The sequence below is a fragment of the Phyllostomus hastatus genome, unplaced genomic scaffold, assembly GCF_019186645.2.
Source record: "Phyllostomus hastatus isolate PE091 unplaced genomic scaffold, TTU_PhHast_1.1 phas_scaffold_12, whole genome shotgun sequence".
NCBI classification, from domain to species: Eukaryota; Metazoa; Chordata; class Mammalia; order Chiroptera; family Phyllostomidae; genus Phyllostomus; species Phyllostomus hastatus.
The window spans coordinates 21616537-21643593 of record NW_025334007.1 but is presented as its reverse complement, the minus strand read 5'-3'; the positions used below and the strand labels follow the sequence as shown (position 1 = coordinate 21643593).

At 60.5% G+C, this 27057-nt stretch overlaps 2 protein-coding genes and 2 long non-coding RNA genes across 8 annotated transcripts; 2 read left to right on the top strand and 2 right to left on the bottom strand.

Annotated features, from left to right (window-relative positions):
• Positions 1 to 11056, bottom strand: LOC123830145 (arylsulfatase D-like). Its single transcript, XM_045856159.1, has 10 exons — positions 10934 to 11056; positions 9517 to 9666; positions 8752 to 8873; positions 6873 to 6995; positions 5798 to 6221; positions 4453 to 4589; positions 3803 to 3940; positions 2814 to 2976; positions 726 to 847; positions 1 to 599 (listed from the first exon to the last, which is right to left on the bottom strand). The coding sequence occupies exons 1-10, from the start codon at positions 10975 to 10977 to the stop codon at positions 235 to 237; spliced, it is 1788 nt and encodes a 595-aa protein (XP_045712115.1). The 5' UTR covers positions 10978 to 11056; the 3' UTR covers positions 1 to 234.
• Positions 9676 to 14978, top strand: LOC123830146. Of its 2 annotated transcripts, none has more exons than XR_006787708.1 (3): positions 9676 to 10172; positions 11253 to 11312; positions 14843 to 14978. It is a non-coding gene; the product is annotated as an uncharacterized LOC123830146 (long non-coding RNA). The 2 variants fall into 2 exon arrangements; XR_006787709.1 differs by lacking the exon at positions 9676 to 10172 and adding an exon at positions 10327 to 10526.
• ARSL (arylsulfatase L) lies at positions 13436 to 26807 on the bottom strand. Of its 4 annotated transcripts, none has more exons than XM_045856155.1 (12): positions 26674 to 26807; positions 26371 to 26562; positions 23529 to 23629; positions 22688 to 22870; positions 21884 to 22005; positions 19269 to 19391; positions 17974 to 18397; positions 17012 to 17148; positions 15994 to 16128; positions 14908 to 15070; positions 14390 to 14511; positions 13436 to 14025 (listed from the first exon to the last, which is right to left on the bottom strand). In XM_045856155.1, the coding sequence occupies exons 3-12, from the start codon at positions 23549 to 23551 to the stop codon at positions 13640 to 13642; spliced, it is 1818 nt and encodes a 605-aa protein (XP_045712111.1). In that variant the 5' UTR covers positions 23552 to 23629; positions 26371 to 26562; positions 26674 to 26807; the 3' UTR covers positions 13436 to 13639. The 4 variants fall into 4 exon arrangements, with proteins under 4 accessions (XP_045712111.1, XP_045712113.1, XP_045712112.1 ...); XM_045856157.1 differs by having other exon boundaries at positions 22688 to 22858; XM_045856156.1 differs by having other exon boundaries at positions 26375 to 26562.
• On the top strand, positions 21919 to 23517 carry LOC123830148. The gene is made up of 3 exons (XR_006787710.1): positions 21919 to 22052; positions 22576 to 22798; positions 23029 to 23517. It is a non-coding gene; the product is annotated as an uncharacterized LOC123830148 (long non-coding RNA).
• Positions 26808 to 27057: the final 250 nt, after the last annotated feature.

Below are 27057 nucleotides of genomic sequence, written 5' to 3'. Positions count from 1 at the left end.
TCACGGGTGTGTTGGGAGTCCGAGGATTTATTTCCAGAATCCTGGGTCAAAAGGCAGGTCCACTTTTTGGTTTCTGAGCGAACTCCAGACTCTGCCTTCCACGGTGCATGCACTGTCTACATTCCCAGCAACGGTGCACTAGGGTCCCCTTTCTCCACGTCCTGCCAGCACGGGCTGGGGGCCACATTCCCGAGGGCAGCCTCTCCCCCCACCCCGCCCCGTGACCCCGGGAGGTCACGTGTCCCCCTGGTCTCCGTCCCGGCTGCAGGAGCAGAAAGGGAAGGTCCCGCAGCAGGGCTGCAGCCACGGCTTCCAGAGAATGTGGGTCCGGGAGAACTGGGGGGGCGCCGGGCTCAGCGTCTCCCTGTGCCTCCGCACCGCCTCGCCCACCCGCGACACCACCTCGTGGAACCGCGGCTCGGAGCCCGGCGCCAGGGGCCGCGCCTCCGCAGGGTCGCCGGACAGGTCGAAGAGCAGCGGCGGGCTGTGGCGCGTCACGCCGGCGCCGGAGCAGGGGCACACGCCCTGGCCGTAGCAGGCGCCGGCCCCCTCTGGGTGGAACCGCGGCGTCACGTAGTGGACCTTCCACAGCCGGCCCCCTGGAGGCGCACGGGGGCCGCGGTCAGGGCGGCGGGGACCCATGGAGAGCGCACCCCCCCCCCTCCGCCCCCGGAGAACCCACGGGGTCAGGCAGCGCCCACGGGGTCAGGCGGGCGGGCACTCACGCTCCTTCTCGTGCCAGCGCGCCGCGTGGAGATGCTCCCCGCAGTAGTGGAAGAGGAACTCGTGCGCCGAGTGCTCCGCGGCTCCCCGCAGCAAGGCCAGCAGGCTGCGGCCGTCGATCACCCTGCGTCCGCGGGGGCGGAGAGACCGGAGGGAGGAGTCAGCTGCCCGCCAGGCCAGCGGGGGGTGCGCCTTGCCCCTGGGTACAGACCCCCAAGGCTGCGCGCGCCCCAGCTGGCCGCGGGCTGGGGTCGGGTTCCAGCTGTCTCCCCGAGCTGTGGCCATTTTGCCAGCGTCCCAGCAAGACACATGCTGGCCTGTGGAGACTCAAAGTCGCCAGGTTTCAGGGCCGCTTGTGACGCAGCACTGTGAGCTCACACACACGCACACACACACTATTTGACTTTGGATGTGAACCCTAAGCCTCCTCCAAGTCCGGAGACCTCGCCCAGGCCCCCCAGCGCGAGCGCTGAGGGTGCAGGAACCTTTGCAATCACGACAGATGCCGAGATATATTGTCGTCGTCTGCACAACGGGATGGACCGGGGACCTCTGCGTCCTGCCTTAGATACACGGTGTCATCACCAAGACCCCTGCACCTCCTGGATGGAACGCAGAACGGTGGGGCTTTTTCGGACCCCGGAAAAGCCCTGGGAACTACTGTTTGACTTTTCACTGCACACAGATTGCGGGGCGGGGGGTTGGGGGGTTCTCTTTGTGTGCCTGTTGGGGTACACAGGCGTTTGGGGAAGCCTTCGTTTGCGAGTTATGACAAAGGTGTTTTGTGGCCGTGGCCAATGTCTGCAACCCGTGGGCCCTGAAGGGGGCGGAGCCGCCTGGAGGAGGAGGGTGGGCCGCGTCTGATCAGGCGAAGGCCGCCCAGAACCAACACTGAGGTTTCTGGGCAAAGGGGGCATCCGGCCTCCCCCTGAACATAGAAGTCCCGCCTGAGTTTCCAGCCCGCTGACCTGATACTCGATTTCAGTCTGTCCGCTTCTACGACGGCATGAGTGGGTTCCTTAAGAGACGTCTTATTTTAGACACACACACACACACGCACACACACACACACACACACTCTAGTCACCCATCTAGGGCATTGCTTCTTTCTCTCAACTAATAAAGCGACTAAAAAAAATGCTTTTTTGGGGGATGGGAACTTGGGGAAAGGCCACCTCACATTAGCCACAAGAGTATTCCTTTGACCCTTTCATGGGAATCACATAAAACTATGATCAAAATGTTGACTTCCAGCCTGAGCCTGGGCCAGGTGTCAGTGGATTGGATTGTTGTCCTGTGCCCCCCAAAAGGTTGTGGGTTCGATTCCCGGTCGGGGCACACACCTAAGTTGTTGGTCCGATCCCCAGTCTGGGCGCACACAGGAGGCGACTAATCAATGTCTCCTCCTCTTTCTCTGTCTCTCTCTCTTTCCCTCTCTAAGCCTAATCTTGGGTGAGGATTAAGAAGACAGATTTTTTTTAAAGATCTTATTGATTTAGTTTTAGAGAGGGAAGGGAGGGAGAAAGAGAGAGAGAGAGAGAAACATCCATGTGCGGTTGCTGGGGGCCGTGGCCTGCAACCCAGGCATGTGCCCTGACTGGGAATCGAACCTGCGACGCTTGGGCTCGCAGCCCGCGCTCCATCCACGGAGCTACGCCAGCCGGGGAAGAAGACAGACATGGACGTCTGCTTTTTCCTCTTGTGTGACAGTGCCTCTTGGCCAAAGTGCTCGGATGGAGGCGAGAACTCATGGTTCCGTCATGTTATCATTAGCTTCATCGGCAGGTGGGCGAAACGGCGTTTCAGGCAATGACAGGGCCATGTCTCGGGGGCTCACGTTCTGACAAGGTCACTCACCTCCCCCTGCTTAAGCGGGGGCTCTAAAGTTTTACCGAAACTGCAGATCAGGTGGCTTGACCCAGTATCTCACGTTAATCCTAAGCTTGACGGAGTTTGGTTGTTTTCCGTGAAGCTGTCCCCTAACGGGAGGACGTGAGAATGTCTGGAGGGTTCTCACGTGGCTGGGTGTCCCTCTCCCCCAAATGTGGGCGATCTCCGGGGAGGAGGGAGCAGGACGTCCTCTCACTCACCTGTCCCGGGGCACCTCGCCGCCCCCCAGCCGGACCACCGTCGGGAAGACATCCATGAGGCTGGTGGGCTCGGAGACCACCCGGCCGGCGGGCAGCACCCCGGGCCAGCGGAAAATGCCGGGCACCCGGATCCCGCCTTCCCAGCCCGCCATGCCTTTGCCGCCTGTGAGCAGAGGACACACCGCGTGAGGACTGCCCCCCGCCCCCCCGGGCAGGGAGACTGTCCCGTCTGGACACAGCCCTGCACGCAGGCGTCTGTGTGTCTGTCTCCACAGACACCCCTGTAGTACCTAGCTGCCCGAGGGGGGGAGCAATTCTGTTGCCCAACACGGGCCGCAGTGGCTGTTCCAGAACCTTGGGATGCCCCTTCCCCCGCAGCTGGGGTCCACACATCCCTTCCCCCCCGAAACGTGGGGGGCCTTGGTGACCCCCTCAGCGAACAGGGCACGGGATGCATTCCTTCAGCACCGGTAGTGGGATGCCATACAAACGCAACGTCAGTGGGTCTTCCTCTTATTGTCCCTATTTTTTATTTTCCTGGATTGGGGGGGGGGGCGTGGGACCTGGGACCCCACGTTCTCCTCCTCTCTGAACGCCTCAGCACACCCGCCACCCTGCCCTCGTACCCGCCCTGTCCCGGTCCTTCGTTTCAAAGTCGAACCCCTTACAGGGACCCTCTGGTCAAGAGTGGGGGCCCCGTCTCCCTCTCGGTGAGCCCCAAATAATGAGGAAGCCCCTGATGACGGCCACATCTTTGTCCCACGCCCACAACGATTCACCAGGCGCTCCCAGTTTCGGGGAACTAACTCCAGGTGCGCGAACTCCAGCGAGCACGGGGCGGTGGGAGAACTTTAACCGGGGCCCCCGATGGGTGAGGGCTTCCCCACGGGGGTGTCTCCACTGTGACGCCACTGCCCTCGTGGCCCCCCGGCAGCCCGCCTGCCTGCACCCGCGCTGGAACCCTCACGCCCCCCCCACCCCGGTCTCACCTCTGTAGATGCCGTTCCACCCCCCCAGCTGACCGAGGGTCTCGTCCCTCGCCTCCAGGTGCCCGCCATGGTCCGAGGTAAAGTACGTGAACGTCTTGTTTCTCAAGCCATGCTCTTCCAGCGCCTGGAGGAGTTGGCCTTGACGAAGAAAAAAGAAAGGGGGCGTTTTGGGGGAAAGGGAAATAAAAGGGCATCGGCCAATGGAACGTGGTTCCCCCTCCCTTCGGTAGAAGCTGCCGCTGGCTAGAAAGGGACCCCGAGAGGGACCACGGTCCCCAGGATATCACAGGACACTGTGGGGGCTCCGGTGGTCGCCCCACCCACATCGAACGCTTTCCATTCTGAGGTTGGACCGTGTCATGTGCGGCGATGATTTCAACGCCTAAAACTCATTAAGGGTCTGCAACGTCGTTGGCCTCTTGAGGCCACGGGAGGAAAGCGATTGTGGCCCGTGACCCCGAAAGATGTCCTGACCCTTCCTGTTCCCAGGTGTCTCTTGCGGGCATGAAGGCATGGGCCCTGTGGGAGGGGGACCCCTGCTCCCAGGGACACCCAGAAACCCCCCAGACACCAGAGTGGCGCGTGAGTGACCATGGGGGAGAGGCTTCTCGCTTGAGGCCCGGAGCGCGTCCCGCCGCCCCCAGCCTTACCCACGAGCCAGTCCATCTCTTCCACGTTGTCGCCGTACGGGCCGTGCCGGCTCCTCCCGGCAAACGACCCGGTGGACACCAGGGGGATGTGTACATGCAGCAGGGACACGAACAGGAGGAAGGGCCGGTGCTTGTTTCTGGGGGGAGGCGGAAAAGACACCCTTCAAGGACAACGGCCTCTGGTTCTGCACGCCTAGGGGACCCGGGAGGCCACGGCGGAGAGTGCAGTGTGGGGGACGCGGTCCGCGGGAAAGGTGGGGTTCCTCAACTCCGCCTGCACCCACGGCGGGCTTACAAAACCCCAAAGAGGAGGTAAAGAGAGGCGGATGCTCTGAGAAGCCCTCTCATCTTTGCAACGTGGTGGGTTAGGATGGGTGGCGGGTGCGTGGAAATACTCTCACGGAAAACCACCGTGAGGTGCCCCCTCACACCGGTCCGCGTGGCCGTCGTCCACAAACCCGCAAACAACCGGGGCCGGCGAGGTTGTGGAGGAAGGGGGTGCACCCTCGTGCACCAGGGGTGGGAAGGCAGACTGGGGTGGCCAGCTGTGGAAAGCAGTCTGGAATGTCCTAAAAAAATTATACACGGAACTGCCTCATAGCACTGCCAATTCTACCTTGGGTGTTTATCTGAAGATACTTGAAACACTAATTCAGAAAGATGTACGTGCCCTGATCATCACTGCCGCGTCCGTGACAACGAGTCGCCAAGATCTGGAAACAATGCAGTTTCCCATTGACAGATGACTGAATAAGGGAGACATGCTTCCTACGCACAAATGGAATATTACACAGCCATGAAAAAGGGCAGCTTCTTAACCCTTTGAGACAGCCTGGGGAGACCCACAGGGCATGAGGCTCCGTGAAAGCAGGCCAACAGAGAGACACAAATACCCTATGATGGCACTTACATGCGGAATCGAAAAAAGAAAAGAATTAAACACCTGGCTGGCGTAGCTCCGTGGATGGAGCGCGGGCTGCAAACCAAAGTGTCGCAGGTTCGATTCCCAGTCAGGGCACATGCCTGGGTGGCAGGCCACGGCCCCCAGCAACCGCACATGGATGTTTCTCTCTCTCCCTTTCTCCCTCCCTCCCTTCCCTCTCTAAAAATAAATAAATAAAAACAGACACGTGGTTACACAATGCACACAGGATGTAACGTCCACCCCGGGGAACACAGTCAATACTGTTGTCATGACGGTACGTGGGGCCAGGTGGGGACTGCAAGGATCGGGGCGGGGGGGACCCCTTGGTAAGTTCCATAAAAGTCTGACCACCGTGCTGCACCCCTGAAACTCACGTCTCAACTCTCGCTGGAAACAGAAAACCCTGGGGGCTCCCATCACCTGTCCATGTAGGACACGGCCTCCTTCAGCAGGAGTCCGGTCGCCCTTTCCAGGCCCATGGGCTGCTCCGTGACCTCGTGGTTCCTCATCAGGATGCAGTTCCACCGCCGCACGAAGCCGAAGCTGGCGAACCAGGAGGCGAAGAAGACGAGGAGGAGGCCGGCGGCCCCCAGGACGGCTCTCCAGGGCACGGACACCAGCCCGCAGGCCCGGCCCGCCGCCGCCGTCAGGATGCCCCAGGCCGCCCACTGGGTGAGACGCCCCAGTCGCGCCCTCAGGGCCGCGTCCACCTCGGGCGGCCGGCCGGGCTGGCAGTCATTCACGAGCGTGAAGGGCATGCCGTAGAAGTAGTCGAAGCCGTGGCGCAGGGGGTGGTGGCAGTGGTCCCCGCGGGTGGCACAGTTGACACCCTGGTGCCATTTGCCTGAGGAGGGAAGCCAAAAAGTTCGGCGGAAAAGACTGAACGTGTCAGGTCCCGTGTCAGAAAGACAGCCCCTGCTCAGTTCTATTTGGACGTTCCCGTGACAACGTAGGTACAAAGCGGCCACGTCTGAAACTGGACAGGGGTGTGATGAGAAATCTGAAAGGGCCCTGGCTGGCGTAGCTCAGTGGATGGAGCTGGGCTGTGCGAACCAAAGCGTCGCAGGTTCGATTCCCAGTCAGGGCACACGCCTGGGTTGCAGACCACGGCCCCCAGCAACCGCACATGGATGTCTCTCTCTCTCTCTCTCTCTTTTTCCCCTCCATTCCCTCTCTGAAAATAAATAAATAAGATCTTTAAAAAAAAAGAAATCTGAAAGAGAAAGAGAAGGATAAAGATTGGAAAGGGAACGCCAGGAGACAAGGAGATTGGTAAGTCCGGGGGGAAGCACAGGCCCACCCACCAAGATTCTGAAGTAAAAACTCCTTGCCCGGGAGGAATCCCAGCCCCGGAAGCAACCCAGGAGAACTTGGACAGCTCCGGCGCCAACGTGGGGTTCTGGCCCGTGCCCGTGTGGTTCCGACCCGTGACCCTTTCCCCTCGCAAGGCCGGGGGTCCCGGTAACGGGGCGCTCTTCAAGGCCACCGCGCGTACCTATGAGGCCCGTGGCGTAGCCCGCCCGCTGCAGGATCCTCGCAAACGTGGTTTCGTTCTGGGGGAGTCCGCCCGAGCCCCCGTTCCACTGGAGGGCCCGGTACCCGTCGCTGGCGTCCATGCCTGCGGGCCGGAGCAGAGGGGACGCACTGGGTGCCTGTCGGCAGCTGGGGGCGCCCTCCGCTGGGGGTGGGGGTGGGGGTGTGTGCCCCGCCAGGGGACACTCTGCGGGGTCTGGAGTTGTGTTTGGTTGTCACGGCGGGGGAGGGCGTACAAATACCCTCTTGTGCGTGGACGCACCCTGGAGCGCATGGGGGCAGGCCTACCAAGGGAACCCCCCGGCCCCAAAATCGGGAGTGCTGAGGTGGAGACTCCGAGTCTCCACATGAGTCTGTTTATCTATCTGTCTATCTATCAATCACCTACTTATCCATCTATCCATCCTTCATCTATCTTTTTATCTCTCTGCCCATCCATGTATTTATCAATCTATCCACCCAACCATCCAACATGTACCGATTTATCTACCCTTCTATCATCTATCCATCCATCCATCCATCCATCATCCATCCATCCATCCATCCATCCACCATCCATCCATCATCTACCCATCCATCCATCCATCCATCTATCCATCCATCCATCATCTATCTTTTTATCTATCCATCCATCCATGTATTTACCAATCTATCCACCCACTCATCCAACATCTATCTATCTATCATCTATCCATCCATCCATCATCTATCTTTTTATCTCTCCACCCATCCATGTATTTACCAATCTATCCACCCACTCATCCAACATCTATCTATCTATCATCTATCCATCCATCCATCATCTATCTTTTTATCTCTCCACCCATCCATGTATTTATCAATCTATCCACCCAACCATCCAACATCTACTGTTTTAACTATCTATCCTTCTATCATCCATCCATCCATCCATCCATCATCTATCTTTTTATCTATCTATCCATCCATCCATCCATCCATGTATTTATCAATCTATCCACCCACCCATCCAACACCTACTGTTTTATCTGTCTATCCATCCATCATCCACCCATCCATCCATCCATCATCTATCATCTATCCATCTATGCATCATCTATCTTTTTATCTCTCCACCCACCCATGTATTTATCAATCATTCCATCCATCCATCCATCCATCATCTATCTTTTTTATCTATCCACCCATCCATCTATCCATCCATGTACTTACCAATCTATCCACCTATCCATCCAACATCTACTGTTTTATCTATCTATCCTTCTATCATCCATCCATCCATCCATCATCATCCATCTATTTTTTTGGGTACAGGATGACACTCCAACCCACCCAGCCGCCCGACCAGGGCTCGATGCCCATGTTTAAATACAGAACACGTCCCGGTCAGCCACTACGAAACTTTCAGCCTTTTTTTTTCCCTATTTCCACGTATCCAGACTTCCTTCATGACTGCGCAAAACACAGTCATTAGGTAAATCACGACACGATAAACGGCAGATTATGTCCTCACCATTTTCCTTGGGTCTCAGCCATCGCGGCCTGATTGTGAAAACCAATCAATCAACAAATAAATCAGTCGTTCGGGCATCGTCCCTTAAAGCAAAAGGTTGCAGGTTCGATTCCCAGTCAGGGCACATGGCTGGGTTGGTGGGGGGGGGTTCAGTTGCTGGTAGGGGCGCGTCAGGCAGGCAACTGGTCAATGTTTCAGCCACCAACGGAAACCTCCCTGTCTTCCTCCCTTCCCCCATCTCTGAAAATCAATACATACACTCTTCGAGAAATAAAAACAGAAGATAAAAGGAGTGGACACAGACGCACCTCTCTCTGGTCACCCCCCCCCACCCGCGCTGACCACCCACCTGATCGGAAAGCGTGTCTCCCGGTCAGGAACGCGGCCCGGCTCGGGGTGCACAGCGGGGCGGCCGCCAGGTGCTGGGTGAGGCGCACGCCTTCCTCCGCCAGCCGGTCGATGTGGGGCGTCCTGAGCAAACCACATCCCCCCGTCACCGTCGGGAAGGGGCTGGGCTCCCAGCTGGAAAGCATTTGGACGGGACCCTTCCTCGGAAACGGGGGTCTTTGCTGATGGGATTGAGGGAAGGGTCTGAGAGGAGGTGGTGTCCTGGGTCAGGGTGGCCCTGCGTCCAGTGACGGTGTCCTGAGAAGGGACACAAGAGGAGACGCAGACCCGGAGGAGAAGCCACGTGGAGATGGAGGCAGAGACCGGAGGGAAGCGGCCACCAGCGCATGGACGCCTGCGGCCCAGGGAGCTGGGAGAGGGGGGAGGGACCCTCCCTGGAGCCTGTGGAGGGAGCACAGCCCCGGGACCCCTGGGCGACCTCAGACGCCTGGTCTCCAGGACAATGGACGAATTCTTGTGGTTTTAATGCACCCGCTGCGCGGCTGGTGGCTAAGGCCGCCAAAGGAATCATACACCCACCCACCGCTGTTCCGTAGTGTTGGAAAGGGGTACTGTATTTCCCTTTGGAAGAATCACTCTTTCAGCGTCGAGATCAGATGCACTCAGGAATTTCCCACTCTTGCAGGAGGATGTTAAAAGCGTCATCGGCCAGATGCGCACCCACTGACCCCCCCGCCCTCCACCGAGACCACCAGCAACGCGGTACCTCAGTGTGCGGTTCCCATAGCAACCGAGGTCCCCGATGCCGAGGTCGTCCGCCATGATCAGTAGAATGTTGGGTTTCGAGGCATGGGCGGTTTTGAACTCGCAAGTCCTCAGAAGCAGGCACGCAGTGACCAGAGCCGGCCAGGAGGCCCTGGACAGAAACGCAAACGGCCGGCGTGAACGTCTCCGCTTCCCAAGGAAAAGTCGCCCTTTTCACAAACCGGCTCGCTGGGCAGGCGAGTGCTTCTCCACTAACTTAGGATGTAACCAGGGATTGCGTGTACGGTGGGTCTCCTTTTGTCGTAATGGCTTGCAGAATGCACCGCAGGGAACTCGAAGAAACCGCTGTGCCAAACTTAGGTTTGGGTTTGAATCCGGACCGCTCCTTCCCGCCACCGTGTGTAACTGCGCCTCAGTGAAGGGCGGGCTGGGAGGCTGAGCGCACGCCTTCAGGGCTGGCGCCTCCCTTCGTCCGTGCCGAGAGGCCCCTGGCGTCCCCAGAGTTCCGGGTGCGCCATGATGCAGGCGGCCCCGAAGGGTCGTGGCGGAGGGACACTTGCATATTAAAACGATACATGGGAGATTAAAAGCACCCCAGACAAGACCGGGAGATACGGCTCGGCCGTTCGGACTGCTGTTACCGCGCGGCCTTGAAACGTGCGTAAACGCGCGCTCCCGGAGCGCACAGGCGACCCTGCGTACAAGAACCTGGCGCGCACGGGGCGGATCCCGGGCTCTCCCCGCCCTGTAACCCGGAGGGACTTGGGGACAGTGTGGCCACGGTCGTGATTCCCGGGTCTGGGCTGTAAGCTCCTGCGTGTCCGGTGGCCCCGAGCACCTGGGACCCTCCGGTGCTGTCCGAGCTCCACGGTGGCGCCCGGGCGCCACAGCCATTCGCAGACTCGGGGGAGAGACGGCCGAGCTCCGGAGGGACCCGGACAGGGGCGGGCCCGGGGCGGGACGAGGCGTGGCCTGACGGTTGGGTGTCTTGGGGAGTCTCCTGGGCTGCGGGTAGGGGGGCCGCGCGCGTCTCCATGTTACGGGGTGGGGCGGGGGGCGGGGAACGGAGGTTGAACCGCACTCAGCGGCGCCAGGAGGGGGGCAGCCAGGAGGGGGCCGCCAGGGCGTGTCTTAGAAAGTGGGGGAGGGCCGATCCCGGCCTTTCTCTCTCTCCACTTTGCCTGCTCTCCGCCTAACCCCGTGGGGCGGGGCTTCGTCGCCGCCCCGCGTTTTTTTTTAATTTTTTTTTTTTTTTGTGCCGGGTCCGGGTCAAAACACGCCTCTAATGGTGTCTTGATGACTTTTAGGCACAAACACAGCTGCTTTTCCCCGGAACCCACGCTCACCATGGACGCCCCTCCACCCCGCGCCCCCAGCCCCAGGCCCCAGCAGGGGCTGCGTCCCCGGGTCCCGCGCACCTGGCGGCGGCTGTGGCTCGTCCCCTCTGCACCCTCCGTCCCATGGCGGAGCGCGAGCGAGGCGCCCCGGACCTTGCCCCGAGCGCTCCGCGCCCTAGTCCCGCCCCCGGGGCTGCGTGGGGGGGGGGGTGTGACTCCTGCTTCCCTAATCTGCTTAATCTCCTCGTGGGCCTCCCCGTAACTAATCTGCGAAACAGGTTTCCCTGGTCCTGCCGGACCCACTGGTCACCCCCGGGGGGACACTGGGACAAAGGGGGCGCGGACCATTCCAGGCTGGGCTTGCGCGTGGTGACCGCCCCCTTCTCTCCGTCTGCGGCAGGGTATTAGAAGTTTCCCCGGAGAAGTCAAGCACCCAGGATGCAAAAATCCCTTTCCTCAGGTAGGTCCCGGCCCCCAGATTTTTCTACTCTGTGACCAAGGGGGGTGTGTGTGTGTGTGTTCACTGTCGTCTGGCCCAGTCGGACCACCGTTGCCCACCGGGGTCTGCCCGGGGCCCTGATTCAGGTCCTGGGCCCTAGGAGCTGCACTCACCTCACGAGTGAGGTGGTTTACCTCTCCCACTCAGTTGTGCATTCGAGTACCGCTGTTTCCCCGAAAGCGGGGGTGTGGGGCGGGGCACTCCGCCGCCCTCAGGACCCCGGGAGGGTTTATGGGAAACGCCGTGTCCCGCCCGGAGTGAGCCCTAAATGCACGGCGCGCTGGCATGTCCGGCGTCGCGGCCAGAGATGCTGGTGGGAGGAAAGATCTTTGCCTGGGGGGGGGGGGGCCGGCAGACTGAGTTCGCCGAGGGGGTTATTGGGGTGACGGTGCAGCTAGGTGCACTCTCGGGCACTCTTTATGGCCTCTCTGTGCGTTCTTACTGGCTGCCCCCATCCTTGTGGGACTTCGCCGCCGGGATTTCTGTTTTTTTTTTCCGCCGATACCACGTGGACGGGGAAAACACTGAGACCCCTAAGGAGGGTGTGGGAGGCCGGGGAGTCCGATGCAGCTGGGAAGGGAGGTTGGCAGGGACTGAGGCCGCTCGGACCCACTGGTGAAATTCTACACTGGAAGGGGTCAGGGTTCTCCTAAGCTGTGCAGAGAGGCAGCTTGGGGACGCTTGGGGTTGTCGCGAGGGTTGAGGAGTGGCGAGCAGAGAGGGGGTGGTGGCGGGAGCTGGAACCCCCGAAAGTCCTGTTTGGGGGGTTGGGGTTCTGTGGAGGGGGGGAGGAAGGATGATTTGCATCCTGTGGGTCTGGATTCACTAGTTTAAAAGGGTGTAGGGACGCCAGGGGCGGAGATGGGTCTGGACAGGGGCAGGGGTAGGGACAGGGCATGGCTGGCAGTGGACAGGCCAGAGGTGGCCGGAAGGGCTGGCTCCGTGCCCGATGATACCTAGGGGTGGGCACGGGGCTGGGGGCACCAGGCTGCTTGCTGGACGGTCAGGTCTGTCTTTAGACCCCAAAGAGGAATCCGCTCTGGGTAGAATGAGCCAGAGGCCCAGGTGGCGGCTCCCGTGGCTAATTCTCGCTGAGCGTCTGGTTTCCTGCGGGCTGGGGTTGGTCTGTCCGACCGCTGGGGTTGGGGCGTGTGAGGGGAGGGCGCCTGAGGGTGGGGCGCCTCCTGGCAGCCTGGGTTTGTTTGAAGAGCTACGTGGTGTCACCGCAATGCGCGCTCCAGCAGAGCATGCGTTAGGGGCCGCCCGGTGTTCCCCTGATTGACACGGAGGAGTCTCAGCCGCGGGACCTCAGAACGGGGCTGGATTTGGAGACGGGTCTTTATAGGGGTGATTTAGGTGACATGGGGTCCCTAGGGTGGCCCTGATGCCACAGGACTGGGGGCCTTGTAAGAAGAGGACCTGGGGACACAGACACAGCCAGAGGGATGCCCGTGGGAGGACACAGGGGAAAGACGGCGTCCACACGTCCAGGAGAGAGAGAGGCCTCAGAGGAAGCCAGCCCTGCACGTCCCTGGGTCCCGGCCTCCAGCCTCCAGGACGGGGAGGGAGAAATGTCTGTGGTGTTAGGCGCCCAGTCTCGGGTCCTTTGTTACACGGCCCACGCTGACCGATGCAGGTTGGGATGTGCATGGGGGGGGGGTGTGAGTGCAGCGAGAGGTGGCTGGGTGGCAGGACGTCCGGACTAGAACCCCTGCACCCCTCTCCTCTGGCCACTGTCCTGCACTGTGTGTGTCCACTGCAAAGCCAGTGCGAGACGCCGGGCAGGGACCTCCCGACGCAGGCAGACGCAAGACCCACCTTGAGTACCCGGCACACTTTCTGAATTCTGGGCTTCCCTGACTCGCTCGGGCTGCCTGCTCACCAAGGAACCTCCGCCCAGAAGCACAGTTCCAGCCGCAAGGCCACGCTCTTTAAAGCGGCCCCCTGTCACCCCGGGGGGGTCTGCACAGCCCTAGGACAAAGGCATGTGCTGGTGCGGGACTTGGGCTCCCCATGGGCATGGGACAGGCTTTCCCCGTCGGGGAGGGCTGGGGTCCTTTGTCCAGAAACCCTGCAGCAAGAGGGACTTCACGGGTCACTGCCTGTTGTCCGGGTGGACAGCTCCCCAGGGTGCATTTTATTTAGTAGAATTTGGTGTCTGGTCTCTTTCTTCTTCGCGTTGGCCCTCCTGTTCAGCCCCACAGAAAACACGTGACTGAACCCACCCCCCACCCCCGGGGAGGGTGCATTTTGCCCTGTCCCCGGCGGAGGAATCCACGCGCAGGGACTCAGAGGTCGCGGTCGGGCGGTGTCTGCCGGCCCCCGCCCTTTTCCCGGTCACACCAGCACAGCGGGAACGGCCCGCAGCACGGCTGCAGCCACGCGCTCCAGCGGTTGCGGTAGCCGTCCAGCTGCAGGGCCACGGGGCTGAGCGTCCGGCGGTGGTCCTCCACGGCCCAAGCCACTCGCTCCAGCACCTGATGGAACGCGGGCTCCGTGTCCGGCGTGAGGGCGTGGGCCTCCGAGGGGTCTCTCGAGAGGTCAAACAGCAGGGGTGGGTCGTGGCGGGCCACCCCTTGCCCCGAGCACGGGCAGGCCAGTGTGCCGTAGCAGGCTCCCGCTCCTTCGGGGTGGAAGATGGGAGTCACGTAGTGCACCTTCCAGACGGCTCCGCCTGCGCAGAGACGAGAACGGCAGAGGGTGTTGTAGGAAAAGGGGGGCATGGAGCTGGGCCGCAGCGTCCCGCACCGTGGCCAGAGCGAGACCACGCTGTGACGCTCCCCCGGAGACTGGCTGTGGAATATTACGCAGCCGTGAACAGGAGCGAGGCTCTGGCTCAGGCGGCGGCGTGGAGGCAGAGCGCGTGAGCAAGCATGCTGGCAGCCCGTGTGCAAGCGTGTGAGCGAGTATACAGAATCCCCTGGTTAACGGGTCTGCCCCGGGTCACGGACCGCCTTCCCGGAAGGCACGGCTGGAAAGAGGAGCGGGCGCAGACGCGGGCGGCGGAGGACAGGAGGCGGGACGCCGCGCGTACTCACGGTCCCGTTGGTGCCAGCGCGCGGCGTGCAGGAAGGTCTCGCAGTAATGCAGCAGGAACTCGTGCTCCGAGTGCGGGGCGGTGCCCAGCAGGAGTGGCAGCAGGTCCCGGCCGTCGATCACCCTGCGGGAGGCGGCACGGGGACTCAGGGACCCCGCGGCGGCGGCGGCGGGGGGTGGGGGTGGGGGAGGGGGCGGAGCCCCGCGCCTGTCCCTTCCCACGGAGGCGGCCCCTCGCTGCAGGGCGGAACGCCTGTCTCTGTGTTCCGTGGCTTGAGGAAGGACCCCCTCTGTGCTACACGTTTAGGCAACATAACTTGCTCGCCCTGGCTGGCGCGGCTCCGTGGATGGAGCGCGGGCTGCGAAGGGGACTCGTGGCCAGAGAAAGGGAGAGGCCTGGCCTCTCTCTCTGCAGGCACTGGCGTCACACCATACCTGACCCCCCGCCCACACAGGCCACACCGCACACCGATGCCGTGTCCAGGCTAGTGTGAATGGATTTCCTCGGGCGGCTGCCTACCTGTCCCGGGGCACCTCGCCGCCCCCGAGCCGGACCACCGTCGGGAAGACATCCATGAGGCTGGTGGGCTCGGAGACCACCCGGCCGGCGGGCAGCACCCCGGGCCAGCGGAAAATGCCGGGCACCCGGATCCCGCCTTCCCAGCCCGCCATGCCTTTGCCGCCTGTGGTCCCAGAGGGAGAGAAGAGAGGGTCGTTGAGATCAGGTGTGGCTGCCGCTTCCTGTGCGCGATGGAACCACCCGGCTGCTCTTTAAGCGAGTGCTCTCCCTCCCTGTCTCTCTCTGTGTCTCTCTGTCTGGCTGAGGAAATGGCTCCCCGCCAGACCTTCGATTTTACAGGTCTTCTATTCTGCCCGTCGATCTGTGTCAGCCACGAACAGCGAGCAATCCCCCATCCAATAATGTGGTCTTTATAATCAATCCATAGATCCCAAATGTCAATGGAATCCGGCCCACACTCCCTGAACGCGTGACCTGGATAGGAAACTCGAACCTGAGTCTGTTCCCAAGTGGATGGACACACACACACACACACACACACACACACACTGTGCTCTATTTGCACAGTGGAATATTACGTGGCCATGAAAAAGGAAAAAACCCCGACATGCACGACGGCCATATGGGTGGACCCAGGAAACATCATGCTGAGTCAAAGCACTCAGCTGCAAAGGACGATATACTGAATCATGTCACTGGCATAAGATGACTAGAATGCGAACACAGAGAGAGACAGGAATAAGTTCGTAGCTGGCAGAGCCGGGGGCCCCAGGGAAAAGCAGGAGCAATGGCATACGGGCACCTCAGTTTCTATCTCAGGCGGCGAAAACACTCAGCCACGGAGCAGCGGTGGCGGCTGTCCAGGTCCGAGAATGGGCTGAAACCCAGGGAACAGTGCCAGTAAAAAAAATCGAATCTGAACAGGGCAGGTGGTCGCTTCCGCCCACAAAGGCAGGGATGCAAAGTTCTCAGCCGTATTTGTTGCGTCTCTTCAAGGTGCCCAGGCCCCACGGCCGCGGAAAGGGGTGGGGATGACAGCGAGGACCCCAGACGGGGATCGGGGGTGGGGGCGCCCGCCAGCCTCACCTTTATAGATGCCGTTCCAGCCCCCGTACTGGTGGCCCCCCTGCTGAGACTCCAACGATCCCCCGTGGTCCGAAGCAAAATAAACCAGAGTGTTGTTGGCCAGACCTTCTCTCTCCAAAGTGTCAAGGATCTGCCCTGCAAAGGGTTGGTGCGTTTGAGCCGGGTGACACAGAAGACTGTCTCACACCCGACTGTTCTGCCTTCCTGGACCGCCCCCGAATGAGTCTTCCTCGGTGAAGCATCATGGGAGCGAGCCGTGGTCCAGCCGCCCTCTCCTTAGCATCGTGGACTTCAGGTCGACACCTGTCTCTACAGTCCCCATTCCGAGTCTAGAAACTCCTAGGCACGCCGCACACAGATAGGTTGCTGAGGACAGAGAGGGTCCTGACTTGAAGTTGAGACAAAAGAAGATGTCTTCAGTGGCTGGCATAGCTCAGTGGGTGGAGCGCGGGCTGTGAACCAAAGCGTCACAGGTTCGATTCCCAGTCAGGGCACGTGCTTGGGTTGCAGGCCACGGCCCCCAGCAGCCGCACGTGGATGTTTCCCTCTCTCTCTCTCTATCTCCCTCCCTTCCCTCTCTAAAAAATAAATAAATAAAATCTTAAAAAAAGAAAGATGTCTTCGCCCCCACGTTCATTGCCGCCTTGCGCACGATACCCGAGCCACCGGGCGACCTAAGTGCCCGTCGGTGGGTCACGGGGTGCAGAAGAGGAGCTGCACCCACACCGCGGACGAGTACTCAGCCAGGAAAAGGAGGACAGGCCAGCCGAATCCGACAGCCCGGAGGGAGCTCCGGGGCATCACGAGGAGACGAGTCAGCCAGACAACCACAGAGGCCGTGACGTGTGGTGCCTCCGACCCGTCCGCGAGACCGCCACCGAATGCCCTCGTCCCCTGTCTGCGCCCTTCCTGAGCCTCCCCCTGCCCTCATCCTGGGTCTCCCCACCCCCCGGCCCCCCCCCGGCCCCTGGCCGCTGGCCGAGGAGGCTGTGCCTTGTCCCCGGAAGGAGGCACTCACCCACCATCCAGTCCATCTCCTGCACGTTGTCCCCGTACAGCCCGTGCACACTGCTCCCCAGGAAGTCCTCGGTGGTGACGAGCGGGATGTGGGTGTGTAGGAAGGACACGAACAGGAGGAAAGGCCTTTGCTTGTTTCTGCGAGTGAGCACGACACGACCAGAGCTCATTCTTTCTTTCTTTCTTTTTTTTTTTTTGGAGAAAACTGAGGTTGACATCCTAGCGCTGCGAAAGGGCCCTTGCAAGGATGACGTCCTGACTCATGGATTTGTCTTTGTGACGCAGCCCACCAGGCGGGAGACCGTTCTGGTGTCCGAGTGTCTTTCACGGGGGGGGCTTCTCCCCGTCAACGTTGGCGGAAACAGCGACACTGGGTTTATGCATCTCCGATATGATGGTTATTTTTTTTAAACATTTTTAGTTTTTTGAGATTATATTTATTTATTTTTAGAGAGGGAAGGGAGGGAGATAGAGAGAGAGACAGAGGAATATCTGTGTGCGGTTGCTGGGGCCCGTGGCCTGCAACCCAGGCATATGCCCTGACTGGGAATCGAACCTGCGACGCTTTGGTTCGCAGCCCCCAGCGCTCCATCCACGGAGCTACGCCAGCCAGGGCGGATTTGGAATTTTCTGTCGAGAGGGGTGAGGTGACGCATCCTGCTACGTGCGTTCTACGCGGCCCGTGGGGATTAGGGGCCAGCGGGATGGGGGCCTTTCCTGGGTGAAAGGGGACAGCACTTATGTCAACGGGAGTGTCCCCTGTTTGCAAGGACGCCGCGGAGGTCAGCCAAAGGCCGCGCCCCCCAGGGCTCGCGCGAGCCAGAACGCCTCCCCAGACCCCCAAGCCCTCTCGCCGCCGGCTGAGCGCCCAGGGCAGAGGAAGACCTCGGAACGCGCCCTTATGCGCCGAGACGGACCGCCGAGACCCAGCGGACCCTCTGGCGTGCGCGCGCGCGCGCTCACCTGCCCACAAAGGACCACACCTCCCGGAGGAAGAGAGACGCCGACGTCCCGAAGTTCATGGGCTGCTCGGTGACGCCGTGGTTCCTCATCAGGAAGCAGTCGGCGAGCACGATCAGCGGGCCGAGGAAATGGGAGAGGGCGAAGCACAAGAGGGCCGCGGCGGCGGCGCAGAGGACCGGCGCCCAGGACACCGGGAAGAGGCCGGCGTACTTCCCCGCGGCGAGCGTCAGGGCCACGAGGGCCATGCACAGCGCGTAGACGTTGAGCCGGCGCTGCAGCGCCGCGCGCTTCTCCGAGAGCGCCCACTGCGCGCAGTCTCCCATCATGGTGAACGGCATGCCGTAGTAGTGGTCGAACCCGTGGTTGAGCGGGTGGTGGCAGTGGTCCCCGGAGGACTCGCAGCTGACGCCCAGGTGCCATTTCCCTGAAGGGCGGAGGGGATGGGTGGAGCGGCCGTCAGGGTTCTCGCGCCGCCCCCGTGGGAGGCACGTGGGCTGTGCCTGTCGCCCTTCATTCTATTTCATTGCATTAGGCGACATGGTCTGTCGGCCTATCAAGAGGTAAGAATGGGCCCTCGCTGGTGTGGCTCAGTGGATGGAGCGTGGGCCTGCAGACCAAAAGGGTCGCCGGTTCGATTCCCAGTCACGGCAGGGGCCCGGGTTGCAGGCCATGACCCCCAGCAGGGGGGTGCTCCAGAGCGGGGGGGGACCATACCTGGATGTTTCTCTCCTTCTCTTTCTCCCTCCCTTCCCCTCTCTCTAAAAATAAATAAATAACTACTACGCCAGCCAGGGCTTATGACTGCTGGTTTTACATTGAGCATATTTGGTGAAAATCTCCACGAGTCCACACTAGATTGCCAATGGACTTCTGCCATGGCTGGGCCGTGTTTTCTGCGGCAAATAAAAAGAGAGATAAGAATGCTATTCGTGGCGGCAGAGAGAGAAGCAGGACGCCGCCACATTTCTCGTAGTCGGAAAAGAAAGCAAACGGCATTACGGCAGGAGTCGGAAAACGGGGGACAGGAGAAGAACAGCCAAGGTCTGGGAGGACGGTGAGTCAGCCCATTGGCACGCCCAGTCGGGCTGCTCTTTTTCCCCCCCGCCCCCCCCCCCGGGCTGCTATTTTCTCCCCATCCCCCTCCACACCCAGTACCCCGAGCCACCACCTCACCGCGGCCCGCACGAAACCTTCTGCCCACCGGGAAAGGCCCCCTCCCTCCCTTCAAGCCCTCAGCGTGAATATGCCCTCCGTGTAACAGAAGTCAGGTCGTGGGCGCTGGCCGAGGTACATACCTACGAGCCCCGTGGCGTAGCCTTGGCCTTGCAGGATCTTCGCGAAGGTGGTCTCGTTGGTGGGCAGGCCCCCCGCGACCCCGGCCCACTGCAGGACGCGGTTGCCGTGGCTGGAGACCATGCCTGTCAGCGGTGGTCAGGGAAAGGTCATCAGCAAGCGTGGGTTATGATCCTTGTCCTGTTCATTTCTACTCCTAAAAAGTCATTGTCTCTAACCCCATGACAGGGGACGCTCAATCTTAGATTCGTTTCAGGTGTAGCGTACAGTAGGTACGCATTAGTCGCGTGCCGCTGACCGAGGGATCCGCCTGGCGTTCCCAGGACCCACCAGGCACCGCACACAGGACAGTAGGATGGACTCGGTTCCCTGGAATTCATGCCCCCATGACTGCCCCTTCTCAATCCCGTCCCCCCGTGCACCCAGCCCTCCCCACGCCCCTGCCCTCCGGCGACCACCGGTCTGTCTCGTGTGTGAGCCTGTCGAAGTCGCTCTTTTGGTTCCACAGGTTATGCGGAATTATGTGGGATTTGCCTTTCTCTGTTCGCTGGGTGAGATTAACACCTTCAGAGTCCACCTGTGCTGTCCCAACGGGCAAGGCTGCATTCTCTCTCTGGCTGAAATCTATCCTGACGCCCGTAGGGGCCACACCTCCTTTATCCCGTCATTTCTGGGTGGGCAGTTTTTCATCCTGACTGCTAGTTGGTTGGTTTGTTTTTTAAATGTGAAAACAGGTAAATGCCTACTTTTTTTTTAGATTTTACTTATTTATTTTTAGAGAGGGAAGGGAGGGAGAAAGAGAGAGAGAGAGACACATCCATGTGCGGTTGCTGGGGGTCATGGCCTGCAACCCAGGCATGTGCCCTGACTGGGAATCGAACCTGCGACACTTTGGTTCGCAGCCCGTGCTCCATCCACTGAGCTACGCCAGCCAGGACTTATGACTGCTAGTTTTACATTGAGCATATTTGGTGAAAATCTCCACGAGTCCAAACTAGATTGCCAATGGACTTCTGCCATGCTGGGCCGTATTTTCTGCGGCAAATAAAACCACCAATGAATTGAAAAAAAGTTGGTGAGAACACTTTTTGGTATGGGAAGGTCAACTGTAAAAAGAGAATGAAATCAAAAAGAAAGACTTAAAAAAATGGTGTTACGATTTCATCAACGTCTTGATACGGTCTAGTGGTTTCCAAACGTGTCGGCACTTTGGAATCGTTTGGGAATCTCCAAGGACTGTCACGCCTGGGTGTGATTTTATCAAGTCGTTGACCCGGCGTGGAATTGGTGATTTGGAGTGACGGAAAGATCCTCTCCGAGTGATTCTAATGCGCTGACAAGGTCGTCCACGCTCAAAGGGCCGGGGAAAATTCAAACCCCAGAAGTACATTTCGCAACGTGTCGAGTGGGATGGGGTTCACCTTTCAGCGTTCATAAAGAAAGTCTCAGTGTCGCAGGTTCGATTCCCAGTCAGGGCACATGCCTGGGTAGCAGGCCATGACCCCCAGCAACTGCACATGGATGTTTCTCTACCTCTCTCTCTCTCTCTCTCTCTCTCTCTGTCTTTCTCCCTCCCTTCCCTCTCTAAAAATAAATAAATAACATCTTTAAAAAAATTAATTATAAAAGAAAGAGAAAGTCTCCCTGGAAGACCGACCATGCCCACTGATGTTCCATTGTGTCTGGACATGCTTTCTCCCTACAACAGAGTCGAGCCCTCGCAGCCCTGAAAACCAAAAGTATTGACCATCTAGCCCTTCACAGAAGACGTTCGTCACTTCCTTCCCTATTGGGTCCCCGACAGCACAGGAAGCCACCGAATGGGCCAGTCCCTGCCCATGTCCCTGGTTAGCTGTGGAGCTCTATCAGTTAGCCAGTTTGCTATCATGAAGCCCCGGCTGCTGTGGCTCAGTGGACTGAGCATGGGCCTGCGAACCAAACGGTCGCCGGTTCGATTCCCAGTCAGGGCACACGCCTGCGTTGCAGGCCAGGTCCCCAGGAGGGGGCGCATAAGAGGCAACCACACATGGATGTTTCTCTCCCTCTCTTTCCCCTTCCCTCTCTCCCTCTCTTTCCCCTTTCCTTCCCCCCTCTGTAAAAATAAATAAATAAAATCTTAACAAAAATATCATGATAAAAATAGGGGACACTTGTCCTGGCCAGGTGGCTCGGTAAGCTACAGTGGCATCTTGATACGAGAAGGTTGTGGGTCTGGGCACAGACAGGAATCAACCCATGGCCTTGGCCAGGGGTGGGGGGCTCAGCGGATTGGAGCGTCACCCCCAATGCCAAAAAAGTCACCGATTTGATCCCTGGTCAGGGCACAGACCTGGGTTGTGGGTGCGATGCCCAGTTGGGGTGTGTCTGGGAAAGGCAGCCGATGGATGTTTCTTTCTCCTCCTGTCTGTCTGTCTCTGTCTGTGTCTCTGCCCGCCCCCCTCCCCTTTCCCCTCTCTCTAAAATCAGCAAGATACACCTTTCCGTGACAATTCCAGCAAACATGGGGGCCAGGACCGTGCTGTGCCCCCTGTCCCGGAGGGCCCATGCTTCAACGAGGGAACCACGGGAGCTACCGGCGGCCCGGGCCTGGGAGTGGACGCCGCGAGAGGGGACCCACCTGATCGCAGAGGGTACCTGCCCGTGAGGAAGGCGGCCCGGCTCGGGGTGCACAGGGACGCGGCGGCCAGATGCTGGGTGAGCCGCACGCCGTCCGCCGCCAGCCGGTCGATGTTGGGAGTCCTGCGGAGAAAAAAAACACGCGCCTCCTTTTTACTCTTCAAGCGACGGTAAGACAGCTTCTCTGCTGCACGCCTGCCGGCCGGTCATGGCTGGGTTCCCCCGGGGGCTCCTGGGGATGACCAGAGGCCGCGGCGAGAGCCCTCTCTGTCTTCCGGAGCGTGGGGGACACGCATCCAGACGCCCTGGCTGGCTGGGAGGTTCCACGGGCTGCACGCCGTCCCGTAAACCGCAAGGACACTGTGGGTGGTGTCGCCTGGGCGGTGTGGGTTTGGTCCCCTGGCGTGCGGGAGGCAACCGGCCGATGTTGCTCTCGCACGGATGTTTCTCTCCCTCCCATCCTCTCTCAGCACGCCCTTGGGTGGGGATTAAAAAAGATCACACAAGCCCTGGCTGGCGTAGCTCAGCAGATGGAGCACGGGCTGCGAACCAAAGTGTCGCAGGTTCGATTCCCAGTCAGGGCACATGCCTGGGTTGCAGACCACGGCCCCCAGCAACCGCACATGGAAGTTTCTCTGTCTCTCTGTCTCTCTTTCCGTCTCTCTCTCCCTCCCTCCCTTCCCTCCCTAAAAGTAAATAAATAGAATCTTTAAAAAAAAAAAAAGAACTGGACGTTCCCGTCGCCCACGTGCAGGTGGCGAGGCCCTGCCCCACCCACTGCCACGCACACTCCTCCCCTGCTCGCCTGATCGTGTCGTTGCCGTAGCAGCCGATGTCCCCGATGCCCAGGTCGTCCGCCAGGAGGAGCAGGATGTTGGGGCGGGAGCCGGAGACGTCCTTCCCAGCGCCGGCGACGGTGAGGACGACGGCAGGCAGCCCGCAGCCCAGCATGCTGAGGCCCACGGCCAGCCAGCTCCTGAAAAGCAAGCTGCACAAAATCGTGCCGGACGACGCCGCTTTCTGCCCCGTCCGCGGGACTTGTGTGGGGGCGGGGCGCGGGCGTCTCTGGTTTAGGGGGCCCTGAGGTCACCACCCCGTGGCCGCAGACCTGGGATACATCCCTCTCTCTCTCTGTCTCTCTTTCAGGGGTAAACGACAGATACTCTTAGGTTTGTGACCCAGCATTTGCCCAGGCACACTGAGGTGATGGACCTGCCATGCCTCCAGGGTCATGCAATGAAGGAGCCCCATGGGCCCCTTGGAGAAAGCAGGGGCCCGGCCAGCACCCCCCGGGAAGAGGAGAGAGTGGACACATCACAGGACGGCCTGAGACCTGGAGGCCCGCTCACCGCCACCCCACACCGTGGGAGCCCCCCCGAGACCCGCGTGCCTGCTGGGATGGGAGAGGCGGGGGTGCCGAGCTCCTGCTGACCGCGCCCTGGACACCCCCGGGGAACGGGCCCCATGCGCGTCCCCACGGATCGCGAGTCTCACGCCCCGTTCGGAGACCCGCGGCCGGCGGCCGGCGCAGGCAGGCCCGTGGTGCCGGGCGCACTCCCAGACGGCCCCCCGGACGGCGCGTGCACGCCGCGGTGGGAGATTGGCCGCCGCACAGGGTCCCCCCCGCCCGCCGCCCGCGGCCTTACCAAGCACGTCCCAGAGGTGCCATGTCCTCTCCCGATTTCTAGTTCCGGAGAGGGAGGGAGAGAGAGAGGTCGGCGGTCGGAGGCAGCCGCAGAGGAGATCGCTGAATAAATGGAAAAGAGAAGCCCACCCTGAACGGGGGGCTTGGGCCCTCTCTGCCGCGGCCCGGGAAAGGCCGAGAGCAGCCAGCAAAGCCTCCGCCGCGTCTTCTCCCCCGGGAGGCTGTGCACATGCCCAGCAGCATGGGCGCGTCGAGGGCCAGGACGGGCTGCGCATTTCGGGGTTTTTTCCCTACGGGCAGGGCCCTGCCGCGCCCTGTGAGCTGTCGTGGGTGGAGACCCGCGCTGGCGCCCGCGCCAGGGGTGGGGCCTGGGCGTCTGCCGGTCTGACCTTGTTCTCGGGAACTCGTGTTCGTTTCTGGCCCCTGGTGGAGAGGGGCCCCGTGGGAAACTGCGTGGTCACCCTCGCGCACTGCACGGGGGGTTTCCTCTCGGGACACTGAAAGTCCGTACTAAATAGCCAGACCTCCGGCCGCCCCCAGCCCCTGGCACCACTGTCCCCTCTGTCTCTGCGCCTCAGACCCCTCTGGGGACCCCCCCGAGAAGTGGGACGACACAGTCCCTGTCCCCCTGGGAGTGGCGGTCCCTGAGCCTCACGACTTCCTGCCCTCGAGTTGGAATTCGCGGCGGGGACTGTGCCGCCATGGGGGGGGGGCTGGAGGCAGGAACAGGATGAGGAAGGTGCTGCCCCCCGGGGTCATGTCCTACGAGGGGACGGTTGGCACGGCCCACGCCCATGTGGGCACAGCCCCGAGTCTGCGCCCATCTGCACGGGCGTTTCCGCCCCATCGACTTGAGTCCTGGCTCTCACGCCCTCCCCTGTGGCGGTGGCTGGGGCCCACAGGCCTCCAATCACTCCCTCTTAGGTAGGCTACGTGAATGTTTACACATTTACATATGCATCATATAAAATACACATCGTGTGACACACAGGACAGGCGTGTTAAAGAAGATATTCCTAGCCCTGGCCGGCGTAGCTCAGTGGATGGAGCTCGGGCTGCAAACCAAAGCATCGCAGGTTCGATTCCCAGTCAGGGCACGTGCCTGGGTTGCAGGCCACGGCCCCCAGCAACCGCACATGGATGTTTCTCTCTCTCTCTCTCTCTCTCCCCCCCTCCCTTCCCTCTCTAAAAATAAATAAAATCTTTAAAACAATTTTTTTTTAAAGAAGATACTCTTATTATATCCTATACTCTAAGGGAGAGAAGATTTTTCCTTTCGATCTATTTTCACTGTTTCTTCGTTCGCCCCCAGAAAACGCAGAGGAGAGGACTGGATGAAACGCCTGTGGGATGTGTCCAGAATGGAATACTACGTGGCCGTAAACAATGAAACAAATGTTGTCTCCTGCGCCTGGGAGAGCATTGTGCTCCGTGAAATAATCCAGGCTGGGAAAAAGACAAGTGCCCCGGGGGGATTTCACTCCTGTGGGGAATGCAGTCAACCCAGTAAATGGAGGGAGACCGCAGAGACAGAGCCACGGACACACGGACGGACTGACAGCTGCCGGCGCGGCAGGGGCACTGGGCGGAAGCAGGGGGGAGGGGCAGAGAGGCAAAGAACGCGCAAGCCTGACCCCCTGACACGGAGGGTGTGGTGGGGGGACAGGGGAGCAGGGCGGGGGCTGGGTCAAGGGAGGCAAGGGGGAGGAAAACGAGAGGCGTCTGCCCGAGTGTCAACAATCAAGACATCACCAAAAGACACAAAAAGCATTGTCCGAGCTGGGAGCTGCGAGCTGCGTCTGACTTCCCCAGGGACCACGGGCCGGTGGTGCGTGCAGCTCCTGGCCGGGGAGAGTGGAGGGTGTGGGTCTAGGCTGCTCCCCTAGCGGCTTGGAGGTCACGGCGAAACTTTGTAGCGACACTGGCCTGACACAGTCCAGGACGATGAGACCCCCACACCCTGGCACCGAGGTCAGGGTTCCAGCCGTGACCTAGGCCTCAGACTTGGTTCCATGTGCGCTCCTATGAGCCAGAGAAAACTTTCCATAAAAAACCCAGAGCTAAAGAACAGAAACCACCACCCCCACAGGGGGCTGGGCGGGAGGGGGCGCCGGCAGGGGGCTTAAGGATACAAAGTTGCAAGCGGCAGCCACTCAGGTCTGCAGACCTCACCGACGAACTCCGGCATTAGGCTCAGCAACACTGTGTCACGGACGGACGCACAGACTACATGTTAATTGCTCTCCACACAGAAACAGTTCAGGGCAGTTGTGCAACACCGGGAGGCCTTTGCTCACGACATTGTTACCAAAATCTTGCAAAAATCCCCCGTGTCCTAAGACCCTGCGGTGTGACGAAGGTGACTCCAGGTTTTATCCTGGAGCCCGTGACGCCTCCGCGTGAAGAAAAGTTTTCTAAAAAGAGCAACAACAAGATATATCCAGGGAGCGGCACGGGTAATGTAGCCCTGGGTTGTGTTGCAAGGGCAGAGGGATCGATCTCTCCGGGTCCCGCTGTCCTCCAGCGCCCCGGGGCCAGCCAGCCCGGCGTCACCACAGCTGTGGGTTCCGAGTCCCCAAACCCAGGCTGCGTTCCGGCCTGCAGCCTCCAGCATCTCTCTGCAATCCAGCCCGCCATGCCGTGCCAACTGTATACGTGGAGGCGAGCCCCTTTTCTATCCCTCCTGGGCGCCTTTGCTGGTGCATTTGCCTACGCATCCCCCGCCCCTCCTCGGGGAGAATCCCCTCGGCCTAGGTTCCCGTGTCGCTTGGAAGGCGATTTCTTCTTCGCCCTGGCCCGGCCCCCAACCCCCGGCGTCTCCTCCCCAAGCCGGCGGACAGCACCTACGACAGAAGCGAATTCCTTGGATACCGGCGGCGGCGGCGGCGGCGGCGCGCTGGGCCGGGCGGCGGCGGTCAGGACGCGGCGGAGGCTCGTCGGAGGGACCTCTCTCTTCCCGGCGGGACCCAGGCGGCTGCCGGCTCCGAGGCGTCCCCTGTGCGACCGAGGCAAGCCTGTGCGCCGCCTGATTCACCCTTCAAACAAACAAAGATTGCAGACAAACCAGCTGGGACTTAGGGGAGGAAAGGAGGCGTCTGACCCCTGGCTGCCTCCGCCGCCCGCAACGCCTGCTCTCCCGTGCGCACCGGGTCGCCGGGCCGGGCCGGACAGAACTCCCTGAAACAGGCACTGCTTTGTGCGCCGCCGGGCGCCTTGTGGCCTCCTCGCAACCCCACGGAAGGCCTGGCCTGGCGCTCCTCCCAGCCGGGAACGCAGTGGCCTGGCAGATTCTGGACTTACTGGTCTTCCCCTCCCCTCGGACAGGGGCCTGAGAAAATCAAAGGAGAGAGAAAAGCCACAGCCTGCAAGTAACTGTTTCGCTCCGTGCTGATAGATGACAGCCGTGCAGGTGTACTTATTTTGGGCTCTGTGCCCATGTATATATATATATATATTTTTCATTAAGAAGCATTTCAGCCCTGCGAGGGCTCGACTCTGTCGTAGGGAGAAAGCATGTCCAGACACAATGG

Excerpts from the sequence above, each read along its gene's own strand:
- LOC123830145 (XM_045856159.1), bottom strand. The coding sequence starts at position 10,977 with ATGGGACGGAGGGTGCAGAGGGGACGAGCCACAGCCGCCGCCAG. Across the intron at positions 9,667-10,933 it reads CGAGCCACAGCCGCCGCCAG|GGCCTCCTGGCCGGCTCTGG; the intron begins GTGCGCGGGACC and ends GTTTCTGTCCAG. Across the intron at positions 8,874-9,516 it reads TATGGGAACCGCACACTGAG|GACGCCCCACATCGACCGGC; the intron begins GTACCGCGTTGC and ends TGGTTTGCTCAG.
- ARSL (XM_045856155.1), bottom strand. The coding sequence starts at position 23,551 with ATGGCACCTCTGGGACGTGCTTG. Across the intron at positions 16,129-17,011 it reads GGAGATGGACTGGATGGTGG|GGCAGATCCTTGACACTTTG; the intron begins GTGAGTGCCTCC and ends AACCCTTTGCAG. Across the intron at positions 15,071-15,993 it reads CTGGAACGGCATCTATAAAG|GCGGCAAAGGCATGGCGGGC; the intron begins GTGAGGCTGGCG and ends CTGGGACCACAG.